Genomic DNA, 14,537 nt, shown 5'->3' on the forward strand with positions numbered 1-14,537 from the left:
AATTACTACCTTCCATTTCGGAAGGGTTCATCATCAATTACAGTTTTCCAGGGCATTGCCCTCAAAATACGCCTCCATTTACAAATCATAATCTACAAATCTACAAACATTAACACAACACTACAACTATACACAAACAAAAAATAAACACTGAAGCATAAGGGCACCGTCCCCTGGGTTTGTCCACCTGCCGGGGGATGCAACCCTCCAGTGGTACTCATATCCGGGGGTTACACCTTACGGATGTTCAACCGGAGGGGGGAAATGGGGAAACCACCCCGAACCTACTCAATCCGGAATCCCTTCCGGAATTTCAGCCGGGGCGGTGGGAGAGTCTCTCCAGGGTACTCAGTTCGGGCCTGCCTTCCCAATTTTTCTCCCGGAGAATAAAATCCCTCTGGTGTTACTATATCCGGGGCTTCACCACCCAGAACTTTCCCCAAGCGGATGTCACACCCCCCGGGGGTGACTTTATCCAGGGGGGGATGCCCCCCAGGCCACAAATAACGCAAGAAAATAGACGGGGGCCGGAACAAACCACCAACTATCATAACAGGAAAACCACATATTACAATAACAAACAATCCATGAACAACCATACAATTGTGAAACATTTCGGAGGCATCGCCTTCCAGAGCTTCGCCCATCAACATTCCACCGTCCGAAGTCGACAACGCTCAACTACAGTCCTCCAAAGTCCACCACTCCGGGCCAGAACTTCCAAAATCACACCCACTGGGGCTGCACCATCTGGGGTCACACCTTCCGCGGCTGAACCTTCCGAAACCATAGTTCCCAAATGGCTCCTCCCTGGTTTGGGTCTTCCGAGATTGCATCCACCCGGGCCACACCTTTCAAGGCACAGGAATCCCAGCGAGAGCAGCATTCAACAAGCCCCAGCCGAAACAAAAAGTTCTTGCACAAGTCACGAACCCAAGCACTTGAAACAGAAACTTCACGCCGACCAAGGCGTTCCTCCCAGCGGCCACATTTCCAAAAGCTCACCGCAAGGCGCGCATTAAGCCCGCCTTGAACTCCTTATCCTCTGCCTGCCCGCCCCCTGCCTGGAGCACACTATACTGGCCAACACGCAAAGCGAACGGCCAATATGGCGGACTGGCTGGACAATCCAATCTTTCCCACTCACAGATGTTGGCGACAGGAGGGAGTTTCAGTCCGTCTGAAGCGCAATCTTCATTCACGCAAAGCCGGCGCTCTGATGAGCTGGAGAACCAGAGTCCTTTCGGTCCTCCAACTCTTCCTATGAGTGAACACCTCAGAAGGGCAGGGGATGGACTCTCCCCTGGACATGCGCCTCTCCCTTGGACAGCCGCCGTCCTTGGCCGGGGGGAGGGGGAGATCACTGAGCGGCTTCTCGCTCTGGCCGGAGCTGTCAGCCGGTTGCCTGGAAACCTTGGCTCGATGTGGTGTCGGCGTAGGGGGAACAATGGGTGGGGGCGGGGCTCCCGGGTCCGCGCGCCCGGGCCTGCGCACTGGAACCCGGAGAGGTCACCGTGGAGCAGAGTGATTCCTATTGGCTAATTCAAGGATGGCTCCACTGTGATGTCACAAAGGGGAAGTTGGCCAATGATGATGTAATTTAAACAATGCCTGAGATCACTTCACTTCTTGGTCAGACCCCCTTTTCAGTCCAGTGCTACTTGGAGTTTACCGTCAATTCAACAACTATTGGGTTACAAGTCCCTCACAGTTCTGATCACAAATTTATGATAAAATAATTTAAACAATGCATGAGAACGCTTCTTAACTAACTACCTACCACTAATTAATAAACAACCCCCTTTTTACAGATTCAGGAATCTCAGCCACTGAACACCAGCCGGTGCTGGAATAAGTTTAATTCTAACTCATTCTGAGTAAATATTCTCACCTGGTCCTCTGTCGGAGCCCTGCTAAGCAGTTTTAATGGTTCATGATTGCAGAAACTGAGCAGTCACAGGAACGTGGTCAAGATAGTCCAGTCCCATAATGCCTCGCATTTAATCTGCAGTCCTTCAGTTATAACAGAATATGTGGCCTCGGCCACGATCAGCGCCAACACTGCCTTCCTGAACTGCTATAATGCCGAAGGTGTAAGTACACCCACAATGCTGTTAGGGAGGGGTTTCCAGCTACACATTCCACACTTCCTCTAGACTGTGGGTGGATGCGAGATTGATACATTTCATTCAACTGCACCCAAGCTGAGTTATTCAAATCCCTTTATTGTACGGGACAATATATTCATGATTTCTTTAAAACAGAAATTAAACATTTCCATTTGATTTCAGGTATTAACATATTCTGTTAGTTTGTTCTTTATTGTCAATGTCAGGCTAGGGTTGTTCCTCTTGGAGCAAAGGAGGTTGAGGGGAGATTTGATAGAGGTGGACAAGATTCTGACAGGTTTAGATAAGGTGGACAAAGAAAAGCTGTTCCCATTAGCTGACGGGACAAGGATGAGGGGGTCACAGATTTATGGTTTTGGGTCAGAGAGGAAGGGGGGGATGTGAGGAAGAATATTTTGATGGAGTGAATGGTAATGACCTGAAACTCGCTGCCTACGAGGGTGGAGGAAGTGGAGACAATAAACAATTACAAAGGAAATTGGATGGGCATTTGGGTTGTTTCAAACAGAAATGCTGACTAAATATCTCTGAACTTCCTCACACCCTGTCACTCTGTGATCCGTGTGAAATTTGAAACCAGGTATTCACAACAAGACTCGAAGAGCATCAGCCCACGGGAGGCAAAGTCATGAGACCGGCCAGTCCAGCAGAAAGAAACCCTCCGACCCTCCCCATTGACCAACTGTGAGAATGAACAATATGCAGTCCTGGATGTAATTGAGAGCAGAAACAATAACAGCAGAATCCAACCTCTGGAATCACTCGTGAGCGTTTTGGTGTCTCAGCAGGTGGGATGAAGCTCTGAACCCCTTCCCACACTGAGAGCAGGTGAATGGTCTCTCCCCTGTGTGAACTCGCTGGTGTGTCTGCAGGCTGGGTAACCGAGTGAATCCCTTCTCACACTGAGAGCAGGTGAATGGCCTCTCCCCAGTGTGAAGTCGCTGGTGCGTCTGCAGGTTGGATAACTGAGTGAATCCCTTCCCACACTGAGAGCAGGTGAATGGTCTCTCCCCAGTGTGAACTCGCTGGTGTTTCTGCAGGTTAGCTAATTGACTGAACCCCTTCTCACACTGAGAGCAGGTGAACGGTCTCTCCCCAGTGTGAACTCGCTGGTGTGTCCGCAGGGTGGATAAATCAGTGAATCCCTTCTCACACTGAGAGCAGGTGAATGGCCTCTCCCCAGTGTGAAGTCGCTGGTGCGTCTGCAGGTTGGATAACCGAGTGAATCCCTTCCCACACTGAGAGCAGGTGAATGGTCTCTCCCCAGTGTGAACTCGCTGGTGTTTCTGCAGGTTAGCTAATTGACTGAACCCCTTCTCACACTGAGAGCAGGTGAACGGTCTCTCCCCAGTGTGAACTCGCTGGTGTGTCCGCAGGGTGGATAAATCAGTGAATCCCTTCTCACACTGAGAGCAGGTGAATGGTCTCTCCCCAGTGTGGCTGCGCCGATGAACTTCCAGCTGAGATGGGTATCTGTACCTCTTCCCACAGTCCCCACATTTCCATGGTTTCTCCATGGTGCAGGTGTCCTTTCCTCTCTCTTCAGTTGAAGACTCGTCCACACACAGAACAGTCCCCCCACCCCCGCTGTGAATGGTGTGATATTTATTCAGGCTGTGTAACTGGTTCAAGCTCAGTGCACTGGAACACTCTCACTCCAGTGTGGCAGCGTGTTGGCACTTTTCCAGTCACACTGATGTTTGAAATCTTTTCAAGTCACCAGACCGGACAATCATTTCTCCTCAAAGATTCAAAGGCCGATGATATTCAGGTCCCAAGGAATATGACTCTGTCAGATCTAGATGTGACGTTTGAGATTTCAGCCTGTGATTCCTCTTTCGATACCCTGTAAAAGGAGTTTACAGAAGTCATCAGTGTCAGTGCAGCATAGAAATTTAGAACACACAATTCAAGTTTCTATTGAACATTCCTTCCTCTCTGCAGACTCGAAACGTTGGCTCTATTCTCTCTCTATCTGGGGGATAGCGTGGGAAATGATGCTGCGGTAGATCAGCCAATTCTCAATGAATGGTTGAGGCAGTTCGATGGGCTGAATGGCCAACTGCAGCTCCTGTTTCTTATGATTTGTGTGTGGTGGACAGAAAGCAGTGAGCATGGATCTGTCAATCAGCCTCAATCAGCACCTTCAGGAGAATTGGGAGGGTGAATATTAGATACAGCAGAGTGAGAATGGAGGGAGAGTGTGTGGGATGGAGATTCACAGCTTTTGGGGAACGAGAGAGGAAAGAATGTTCATTAAAATAATGGAATTCCTACATCTTATCAACCGTCCCTGAGCCTTCACAATGAATCTCTCTTCTCAGGACACTCTTATCTCTGAGTTGTCTGTGCTGCCAGCAGTCTCACAAAGCAGCTGCCTTTGCGCTGATATGAGAGGCCCTGCGAGGCAAGTTTAATGCTCCATGGCTGTGTGTTTACCATTCTTTCCCTTCATCTGAGCAGGAATATACTTCGCCTGGACTCTTGGTATCACACTTTTAAAAGCCTCCCATTAGCCAGTCATTCCTTTCTCTTCAAACAGACTCACATAATCAACATCTGCTAGATCCTGCCTAATGCCCACAACATTGGCCCTGCTCCAGTTTAGGGCCTTAACCTGTGGATCACTCCTATCTTTTTCCAGAACTATTTTAAAACTAATAGTGTTCTGGTCACTGGACACAAAGTGCTCTCCGACTGTCACTTCATTCACTTGCCCTACTTCATTTCTTAAGAGTCTTATAGAAAGTGAGTCCAGCAATTAAAAATGAAAAATAAGGAGCTGGGAAATTAATTGAACAAGTATTTTGCCTCGGTCTTCACAATAGAGGATACAGTTAAAACTCAGAAACAGCTGGAAATCAGAAAACAGAAGTGTGGGATGAACTCTGAAAAATCACAATTCCCAGGGAAGTGGTCCTCAGCAAACTGTTGGAGCTGTGGGCTGATGAGTCCTCGGGTCCTGCTGGGCTTCATTCTCGGGTCTTAACAGAGTGAGATCGTTGATGTGTTGTTTAATTTTCTAAAATTCCCCATCGGGAATTGGATAAATGGAATCAGTGGATGTGCTGTACTTAGATTTCCAGAAGACATTTGATGAGGTGAAACATTAAAGATTATTGCAGCAAATAAAAATTCATGCTGTGGGGATAACATATTGGCGTGGATAGAAAATTGACTAACAGCAAACAGTGGGCAGAAATGGATCATTTTCTGGTTTGAGAGAGAGAGAGAAACCTGGGCCAACCTTTCCAGAGTCTGCAGCCTCCCTGGATTCACTTCCTTTCCCTTCAGTTGCTGCAAGTCCCCAATTTCCCCCAGAATGAGAAAAGAAATGGAAAAGGGGAGAAAAGAAAGTGTTTTACTCACAGATGTTGCACAGAGGAAGTTTCAGTCTGTCTGAAGCTCAAACTTCCTTCACACAAAGCCCGCGTTCTGATTGGCTGGAAGACCAGAGTCCTTCCGGTCCTCCAACTCTTCCCATTGGTCAGCCCCTCAGCATCAAGGTCAGGGGGTGGGATCTCCGCCGGGCGGACCCGGGAGCCCCGCCCCTACCCATTGTTCCCCTCCCCCTGCACCTCCTCGAGCCAAGGTTTCCAGGCAACCGGCTGGCGGCTCCGGACAGAGCGAGAAGCCGCTCGGTGATCGCCCCCTTCTCCCGGCCCGGGACTGCGCATGTCCAAGGGAGAGGGGAAGCTGCGCATGTGCGGGGGTGCTCCCGCTGACCTGCATGCTGACGGGTTCACCAATGAACTATTCCTTTCTTAACTTTCTGGAAGCCGATTGTCTTCGAACATTCAAAAACCATTTAAACTGCCTTTTTACTCAGCACTTGCTAAAATACTGATTAAAAAACACAAAACTCACAGCTTGGACTCAAATACTACCCAGTGCAAGGAACTCGTCTACTTTGTCAGAAGACTAAGGAAATTTGGCATGTCAGCTACGACTCTCACCAACTTTTACAGATGCTCCATATCACAGCTTGGTCTGGCTCCTGCTCTGCCCAAGACCACAAGGAACTACCAAAGGTCGTGAATGTAGCCCAATACACCACACAAACCAGCCTCCCATCCATTGACTCTGTCTACACTTCCCGCTGCCTCGGCAAAGCAGCCAGCATAATTAAGCACCCCACGCACCCCAGACATTCTCTCTTCCACTTTCTTCCGTTGGGAAAAAGATACAAAAGTCTGAGGTCACGAACCAACAGAACAGATTTTTTCCTGCTGCTGTCAGACTTTTGAATTGACTTCCCTTGCATTAAGTTGATCTTTCTCTACACCCAAGCTATGACTGTAACACTACATTCTGCACTCTCTCATTTCCTTCTCTATGAATGGTATGTTTTGTCTGTTTAGCGCACAAGAAACAAAACTTTTCACTGTATGTTAATACATGTGACGATAGTAAATCAAATCAAACCAAAAAGGCAAATTGATCAGGCTCCCTGCCGATAGGCTTTTGTTCCAATATTTCTGAGTTCCTGACTTGGGGACCTTTCTTTGTGCTTTGGTTGTTCCTGCAGGTCAACACTTGCAAATCTCCTTTATCTTCTTCTGCTCGGGGTCTCGCTGGCTGAGATGTGCTTTCAGTCACATATTCACAGAACATGCGCTGTTACAGATTAATGATCTGGAAGATGGAATGAGGGCATAATTGCTAAATTTAATTTGATTTGATTTTGTTTTGATTTGATTTATTATTGTCACATGTATTAGCATACAGTGAAAAGTACTGTTTCTTGTGCGCTATACACACAAAGCATACCGTACATAGAGAAAGAAATGAGAGAGTGCAGAATGTAGTGTTACAGTCATAGCTAGGGTATAGAGAAAGAGCAACTTAATGCAAGATAAGTCCATTCAAAAGTCTGATGGCAGCAGGGAAGAAGCTGTACTTGAGTCGGTTGGTACGTGACCTCAGGCTTTTGCATCATTTTCGCAACAGAAGAAGGTGGAAGAGAGAATGTCCGGGGTGCGTGGGGTCCTTAATTATGCTGGCTGCTTTGCCTAGGCAGCGGGAAATGTAGACAGTCAATGGATGGGAGGTTGGTTTACATGATGGATTGGGCTACACTACGACCTCTTGTAGTTCCTTGTGGTCTTGGGCAGAGCAGGAGTCATATCAAGCTATGATACAACCAGAAAGAATGCTTTCTGTGGTGCATCTGTAAAAATTGGTGAGAGTCATAGCTGACATGCCAAATTTCCTCAGTCTTCTGAGAAAGTAGAGGCATTTGTGGGCTTTCTTAACTATAGTGTCAGCATTGGGGGACCAGGACAGGTTGTTCGTGATCTGGGCACCTAAAAACTTGAAGGTCTTGACCCTTTCTAAATTTGCGGATGATACAAAGATATGTAGAGGGACTGGTAGTGTTGAGGAAGTCGGGAATGACTTGGACAGGCTCGGCAAATGGGCAAAGAAGTGCTAGATGGAATATAATGTGGGGAAGTGTGAGGTTATGCACTTTGGTCGGAAGAATAAAGGCGTAGACTATTTTCCAAATGGTGAAAGGCTTCGGAAATCTCAAGCACAAAGGGACTTGGGAGCCCTGGTTCTGGACTCTCTTAAGGTTAACATGCAGGTTCAGTTGGCAGTTATGAAGGCAAATTCAATGCTAGCATTCATTTCTAGAGGGCTAGAAAACAAGAGCAGGGGTGTACTGCTGAGGCGGTATCAGGCTCTGATCAGACCCCATGTGGAATATTGTGAGCAGTTTTGGGCCCCATCCTAAGGAAGGATGTGCTGGCCTTGGAGGGGGTCCAGAGGAGGTTCACAGGAATGATCCCAGGAATGAAGGGTTTGTCATATGAGGAGCAGTTGAGGAGTCTGGGTCTATAGTCGATGGAGTTCAGAAGGATATGGGGGGATCTAATTGAAACTTACAGAATACTGAGAGACCGAGATAGAATGGACGTGGAGAGGATGTTTCCACTAGTGGGACAGACTAGAACTCGAGGTCACAACCTCAGAGTGAAGGGACGCTCCTTTAAAACTGAGATGAGGTGGAATTTCTTGAGAGGAGGGTGGCGAATGTGAAACTCATTGCCACAGAGGGCTGTGGAGGCCAGGTCATTAAGTGTCTTTAAGACAGAGATGGATAGGTTCTTGATCAATAAGGGGAACAAAGGTTATGGGGAGAAGGCAGCAGAATGGGGATGAGAATCATATCAGCCATGATTGAATGGCAAAGCAGACTCGATGGGCCAAATGGCCTAATTCTGCTCTGATATCTTATGGTCTCATTGATCACTATCTTTTAGTCACAAAGGCTGAGGGAGTCATGCCTCTCTCAGGGGGTGGCATTTCTCTCAGGAGCACAACACACAAGGGTCTATGTTCACTCAATGTCTGTTCGAGGCAGAGTGACTGCCCCCAATCAATGATCTCCTGTGTCCATTCCTCAGTGCAGAACCCCTTCAGCCTGATCCTCCCACTGTACTCAGCCTGATACAGAGTTAGCTCTTCTAACCATCAGCCTTTGCTGTTGTCTTCATTTGCTTTATGGTTACACATCAGGTTGTACTCTCTTTAGATCAGTCAGGAATTAGGGTCACGAATGCGGCCATCCGCCCCATTAAGTCCATGCTGGTTCCCTGTGAATCAAACCATTGTGTTCCTAACTAGACCATCCGTTTGTATCCCTCTATTCCCAGTCTGTTCATGTGGCTATCTAGATAAGTCTTAAATGATCCTAGCGTGTCTGCCTCAACCACCTTGCTTGGTAGTGCATTCCAGGCCCCCACCACCCTCTGTGTAAAATACGTCCCCCGCATATCTGTATTGAACCTTGCCCCCCTTACCTTGAACTTGTGACCCCTTGTGTTTGTCATTTCTGACCTGGGAAAAAGCTTCCAACTGTTCACCCTATCTATGCCCTTCATAATTTTGTAAACTTCTATTAGGCCGCCCCTCAGCCTCCGTCTTTCCAGGGAGAACAACCCTAGTTTACTCAATCTCTCCTCATACCTAATACGCTCCATACCAGGCAACATCCTGGTAAACCTTTTCTGCACTCTCTCCAAGCTTCCATGTCCTTCTGGTAATGTGGCGACCAGAACTGGATGCAGTATTCCAAATGTGGCCTAACCAACATTCTATATAACTGCAACATCATATGCCAACTTTTATACTCTATGCCCCGTCCAAAAAAGGCAAGCATGCCATATGCCTTCTTCACCACCTTTTCCACCTGTGCTGTCACCTTTAAGGATCTGTGGACTTGCACACCCAGATCCCTCTGTGTGTCTATACTCCTGACGGTTCTGCCATTTATTGTATAGCTCCTCCCTGTATTAGATCTACCAAAATGCGTCACTTCGCATTTATCTGGATTAAATTCCATCTGCCATTTCTCCGCCCAATTTTCCAGCCTATCTATATCCTGCTGTATTCTCTGAGAATGTCCATCACTATCCACAACTCCAGCAATCTTTGTGTCGTCCGCAAACTTACGAATCAGACTTGCTACATCTTCTTCCAAATCATTTATATATATCACAAACAGCAGAAGTCCCAGTACAGAGCCCTGCGGAACACCACTAGTCACAGACCTCCAATCAGAAAAAGACTCCTCCACTGCTACCCTCTGTCTTCTGTGGCCAAGCCAGTTCTGTACCCATCGAGCTATTTTCGTTTATAATTGAGGATTTCTGGGAATAAGTTAAATGCGTAAATATTAAGCAAAACCTGGAGGAATTTGGAATAACTGAGAATTTTATCCCCAGATAAAGCACGAAGATTTTGCCGGTGTTTAGGTGTAACGTGTTTGGGATTTTAAATCAACAAAGATGTTGCCTCTAAAATCAGTCCTTGTAAGTTGGCTTAAAAAAGGTTAAGTTATCATGAAGGATCTTGGATCTTATTTTAATCAAGGAGTTGTGAATTTGTAGTGCTCTGTCGCTTTAAGAAGCTCGAGCTGCGAGAGAGAATGCTGAGGATTCATTGTTTGAAATTTACGAGCTGTGAGAATCTGTGTGTTTTGTTTGTTTTATGTGGATGTTTGTAGATGTGTTTTATTCTTGTTTTGGGCTACATTTGTTAAGGTTTATCTTTCTGGAGAATTAACCTTACCTTGAGTCTTTAATTAAAGGCATTTCTGGAAGTTTAAAAACAGGATCACAAGACGCTTAAGTAATTAATTTTGGTTATTGTTGTTGTAAAGCACATGCTATGTTTCTCTGTTTGTGTATGGATGATATTTGTGGGTTGAACGCTTCAAGCTTTGAGGTTTTCTGTCTGTGAATTAAATCAAACAGATTTTTAAAAAAGGAAGTGTGATCAATAAAACTTTTTTTGTTCAGAAGTTATGAACCTGGAGCCATATTTACTGGCCAGAGACAGGATTCCAGGATATTTTACTAAACATGTGGGAATTTTAATCCGGATACAATTCACCCATGTGAGAATGAGAGTTTGAATTTGTAATAGTTATTTAAAATTTGACACATGTGAAATGATTCTGACCAATCCTGTGTTGGATTGATCTTAGGTTAAACTTCCTGTCCGGTCCAAAGATTTATTCCTGACGCAAGTAACACAAAGAAAAGGAAAATTCTGGAATTGGATACTGAAAAGAGTTTAAAAAGAGCGATTATTAAATAGAAATGTTCCCAGACCATGTGGTCATTAGATTAAAACAAAGGAAGGGTGCTGACATCCATTTGAGAACTTTTAATCCACCCCATTTCTAACTAAGGGAGTCTATGTACAAAGAAAGCACAAGAAAGACCCCCCAAGGGGGGGTCTGGAAAGCATCATGATGGGGGCACCTGTCCATGAGATGATCACAAAGCCCCATAATGCCCAGATACTACTTTTATTGAACCTATAATGTATGTAATCTACCACCATTCTGATTGGATTGTGTCCAGCCGGGATGGGCTGAGTTACTGGATAAGAATTGATGATATTCTTTGTTGGGTGGAGTTGTACATGGTCAGCCCCTGTGGCTTCTCCCCACTGGCGTAACTCAATAAACTGTTGGTCGATTGAATCAGGCCCAACACACTGGGTACATTACCACTTCATCCTCGGGAGTGGCCTGATAGGCCGTGGTCCAGACTAAATGTGGCCTTTGGGGGGGCCTTTCAAGAATCATATGTGTTTGGTCGTTGTAAATGTGCATTCAAAATGGTTGGAAGCACAGATCATGAGTAATATTCCAGCTCCTGTGACAATAGAGAAGCTCTGTCAAATTTTCACAAGCCCTGGGTTACCAGATTGGTTTGTTTCAGATAACGACACTCTGTTTACAAGAGAGGTGTTTCAGGAATTCCTGTAAAAGAATGGTCTACGCCATGTGCGTACTGCACCGTTTCATCTGGCTACAAATGGTCTTTATGATGTGGAGATACCAGCGTTGGGCTGGGGTAAACACAGTAAGAAGTTTAACAACACCAGGTTACAGTCCAACAGGTTTATTAGTTAGCAAATGCATTTGTTACTAGTGGCATTTGCTAACAAATAAACCTGTTGGACTTTAACCTGGTGTTGTTAAACTTCTTACTGTACAAATGGTCGAGCAGAAAGAGCTGTTCAAACTCTGAAGGAGCGATTGAAGAGAATGGCAGGCGATACTTTAAGAACAAGCTCTCAAGATTTTTGTCCCAGTTTCGCATCACACCACAATCCACAACCGGACTCTCTCCTGCGGAATTTTTCGGTAGAAGGTCGAAGTCTCATCTGGATCTGCTTCATCCAGATCTCAGAGCAAAAGTGAGCAGGAGACAAGAGAAGCAGAAGGAGGGACACGACTATCGCGCCAAAGAGAGGCAGTTCAAACCGGGTGATCAGGTTCACATCAGCAACTTTGGGAGTAACCAAAGGTGGTTACCGGGAATAATTTTAAACCAAAGTGGTCCAGTATCTTCATAGAAATCATAGAAACCCTACAGTACAGAAAGAGGCCATTCGGCCCATCGAGTCTGCACCGACCACAATCCCACCCAGGCCCTACCCCCATATCCCTACATATTTTACCCACTAATCCCTCTAATCTACACATCCCAGGACACTAAGGGCAATTTTAGCATGGCCAATCAACCTAACCCGCACATCTTTGGACTGTGGGAGGAAACCGGAGCACCCGGAGGAAACCCACGCAGACACGAGGAGAATGTGCAAAATCCACACAGACAGTGACCCAAGCCGGGAATCGAACCCAGGTCCCTGGAGCTGTGAAGCAGCAGTGCTAACCACTGTGCTACCGTGCCGCCCACTGCTACCGTGCCGCCCACTTGGGTGGTGAGACTGTAAAACGGAAGAGTTGTTCGCAGACACCAAGACCATATTCGCTTGCGGTGTGACCCCGAGTCAGGAACAGTTTCAGAGTCAGCAACCATTACTGAGAACATGGCAGAGGGTCATGCTGCTGTGGATGTTCACCAGGAAGTGGTTCCAGCTTTGCCAGTTGACTCTGCTGTGGGAGTGGAAGAGGAATGTTCATGTACAGATTCTCAAACTACCTCTTCACCTCCCATTCCAGAAACACCATTACAAGATTTACCAGTGGTATTGTACAGGTCGCAATGCAACCACAAAGCTCCTGACAGACTTCCGTATTGTTAAAGACATTACTTTGTTGTATTTCTGTCCTGATGGGGGATTGAAATTTAAGGGGAGGAGAAGTGTTACAGAGTGTTCTTCTCAACCTCTCTCCCTTCTGAGCACGTGCGGGCTTTGGGCGGGGTTTCAGTCTGCAAGTCCAGGCTGGTTCCAATGCCCCTGTTTCCTTTTGTTTACCAATGATTTTTAAACTTTGTTTTTTTTATATAAAGAACATCCTGCTTTTAACAACACATTCGACTACATTATTTGTGGACTGAAGTTCCCACAATGGGAAAGCAATGGCCAATGCACCTAAGCAGCATGTCTTTCGAACTGTGGGAGGAAACCCACACAGACGGGGAGAACGTGCAGATTGGGTAATATTGCTGGAAGTTGAAATTGAATAGTTAACCAATCACACTTGTATAGGTCTTAACTGTTAGCTTAAGTTCATTGCAAGTGAGGGGAAGAATATAGCTTAAAATGTTTGTAAGAGCAAAACGGGACCATCCCAGGTTCCTGGTGCTGTGAGACAGCAGTGCTAACCACTGTGCCCTACAGAGAGGTGTTGGGAGCTGTTGATTTTACAAGTTATCCACCTTTTCAGAGCCATGACTTCATGTCCTGATCTGAGAGGGATGGAGAGAAGTCTGTTCAATTGTTCAAGCTAAGCTTTCTCCTTTCACTGTGAATCAATACTTTGCTTTTTTATCTTTCTCACTTGTTATATTTTTAATGGTTAATAAACTTTCTGAATTCATCATTTAAAGTGTTCTTTCTTACCATATGGTGAAGTCACTGGAACCTGGGTGATTTATGATTAGGGAGGTAATTGCAAACAAGTGAATTTCATAAATCTTCATACAAATAAATCAACATTCTCACAAATGGAATGCTATCCTTTATTCTGAGAGAAATTGAACAGAGAAGTAAAGATATTATGCTTCAGTTATACAGGGCGTTGCTGAAACTGCATCTTGAACACTGGGTGCAGTTTTTGCCTCCAATTAAACAAAGGATCGTAGAATCCCTACAGTACAGAAGGAGGCTATTCAGCCCATTGAGTCTGTACTGAACATAATCCCACCCAGGTCATATTCCCATGTCCCCACACATTTACCCTGCTCGTCCCCCTGACACTAGGTTCAATTTAGCATGGCCAATCAACCTAACCTGCACACCTTTGGACTGTGGGAGGAAACAAGAGCACCCGGAGGAAACCGACGCAGACACGGGGAGAAAGTGCAAACTCCACACAGACAGTGACCCAGGGCCGGAATTGAACCCGGGTCCCTGGCACTGTGAGGCCGACGGTAGCAATGATGTGGGGATGCCAGCGTTGGACTGGGGTAAACACAGTAAGAAGTCTCACAACACCAGGTTTAAGTCCAACAGGTTTATTTGATAGCACAAGCCACTAGCTTTTGGAGTGCTGCCCCTTCATCAGGTGAGTGAAGGGGCTGATGAAGGCTCACCTGATGAAGGTGCAGTGCTCTGAAAGCTTGTGGCCTGTGCTACCAAATAAACCTGTTGGACTTTAACCTGGTGTTGTGAGACTTCTTACTGTGAGGCAGCAGTGCTAAACACTGTGCCACCGTGCTGCCCCATTTTATAAATGCCTTAGAAGCGGTTCAGAGGAGGTTTACGAGATTGATTTCCAATCTAGTAATGTGAAACATTAACTCTGTTTCTCTCTCCACAGATGCTGCCAGAACTGCTGCGTTTTTCCAGTACTTTCTGTATTATTTTAGATCGATCTGTAATGGTAGGAAAATCACTATTTACATCCAGCATAAAATAAATGTCCTTCATCAGCTTTTCTGGATCATTTCAGTGGAAATGTGCTCTCCTAGGCTC

The 14,537-nt window shown here is 46.0% G+C and overlaps 2 protein-coding genes and 1 long non-coding RNA gene across 3 annotated transcripts in view; 2 read left to right on the forward strand and 1 right to left on the reverse strand.

The window, feature by feature from the left end:
* Positions 1 to 14,537, forward strand: part of LOC144485303 (uncharacterized) — a 461,444-nt gene that overhangs the window by 113,859 nt on the left and 333,048 nt on the right. The gene's annotated exons all lie outside the window — the stretch shown is intronic.
* Positions 1 to 14,537, forward strand: part of LOC144485284 (uncharacterized) — a 283,279-nt gene that overhangs the window by 86,691 nt on the left and 182,051 nt on the right. The window lies entirely within an intron of this gene.
* Positions 2,207 to 5,552, reverse strand: LOC144485300 (uncharacterized). The gene is made up of 2 exons (XM_078203511.1): positions 5,499 to 5,552; positions 2,207 to 3,975 (listed from the first exon to the last, which is right to left on the reverse strand). Exon 2 carries the CDS (start codon positions 3,644 to 3,646, stop codon positions 2,888 to 2,890), a length of 759 nt encoding a protein of 252 aa, XP_078059637.1. The 5' UTR covers positions 3,647 to 3,975; positions 5,499 to 5,552; the 3' UTR covers positions 2,207 to 2,887.

This window comes from Mustelus asterias, unplaced genomic scaffold (genome assembly GCF_964213995.1).
Source record: "Mustelus asterias unplaced genomic scaffold, sMusAst1.hap1.1 HAP1_SCAFFOLD_184, whole genome shotgun sequence".
Taxonomy (NCBI): Eukaryota; Metazoa; Chordata; class Chondrichthyes; order Carcharhiniformes; family Triakidae; genus Mustelus; species Mustelus asterias.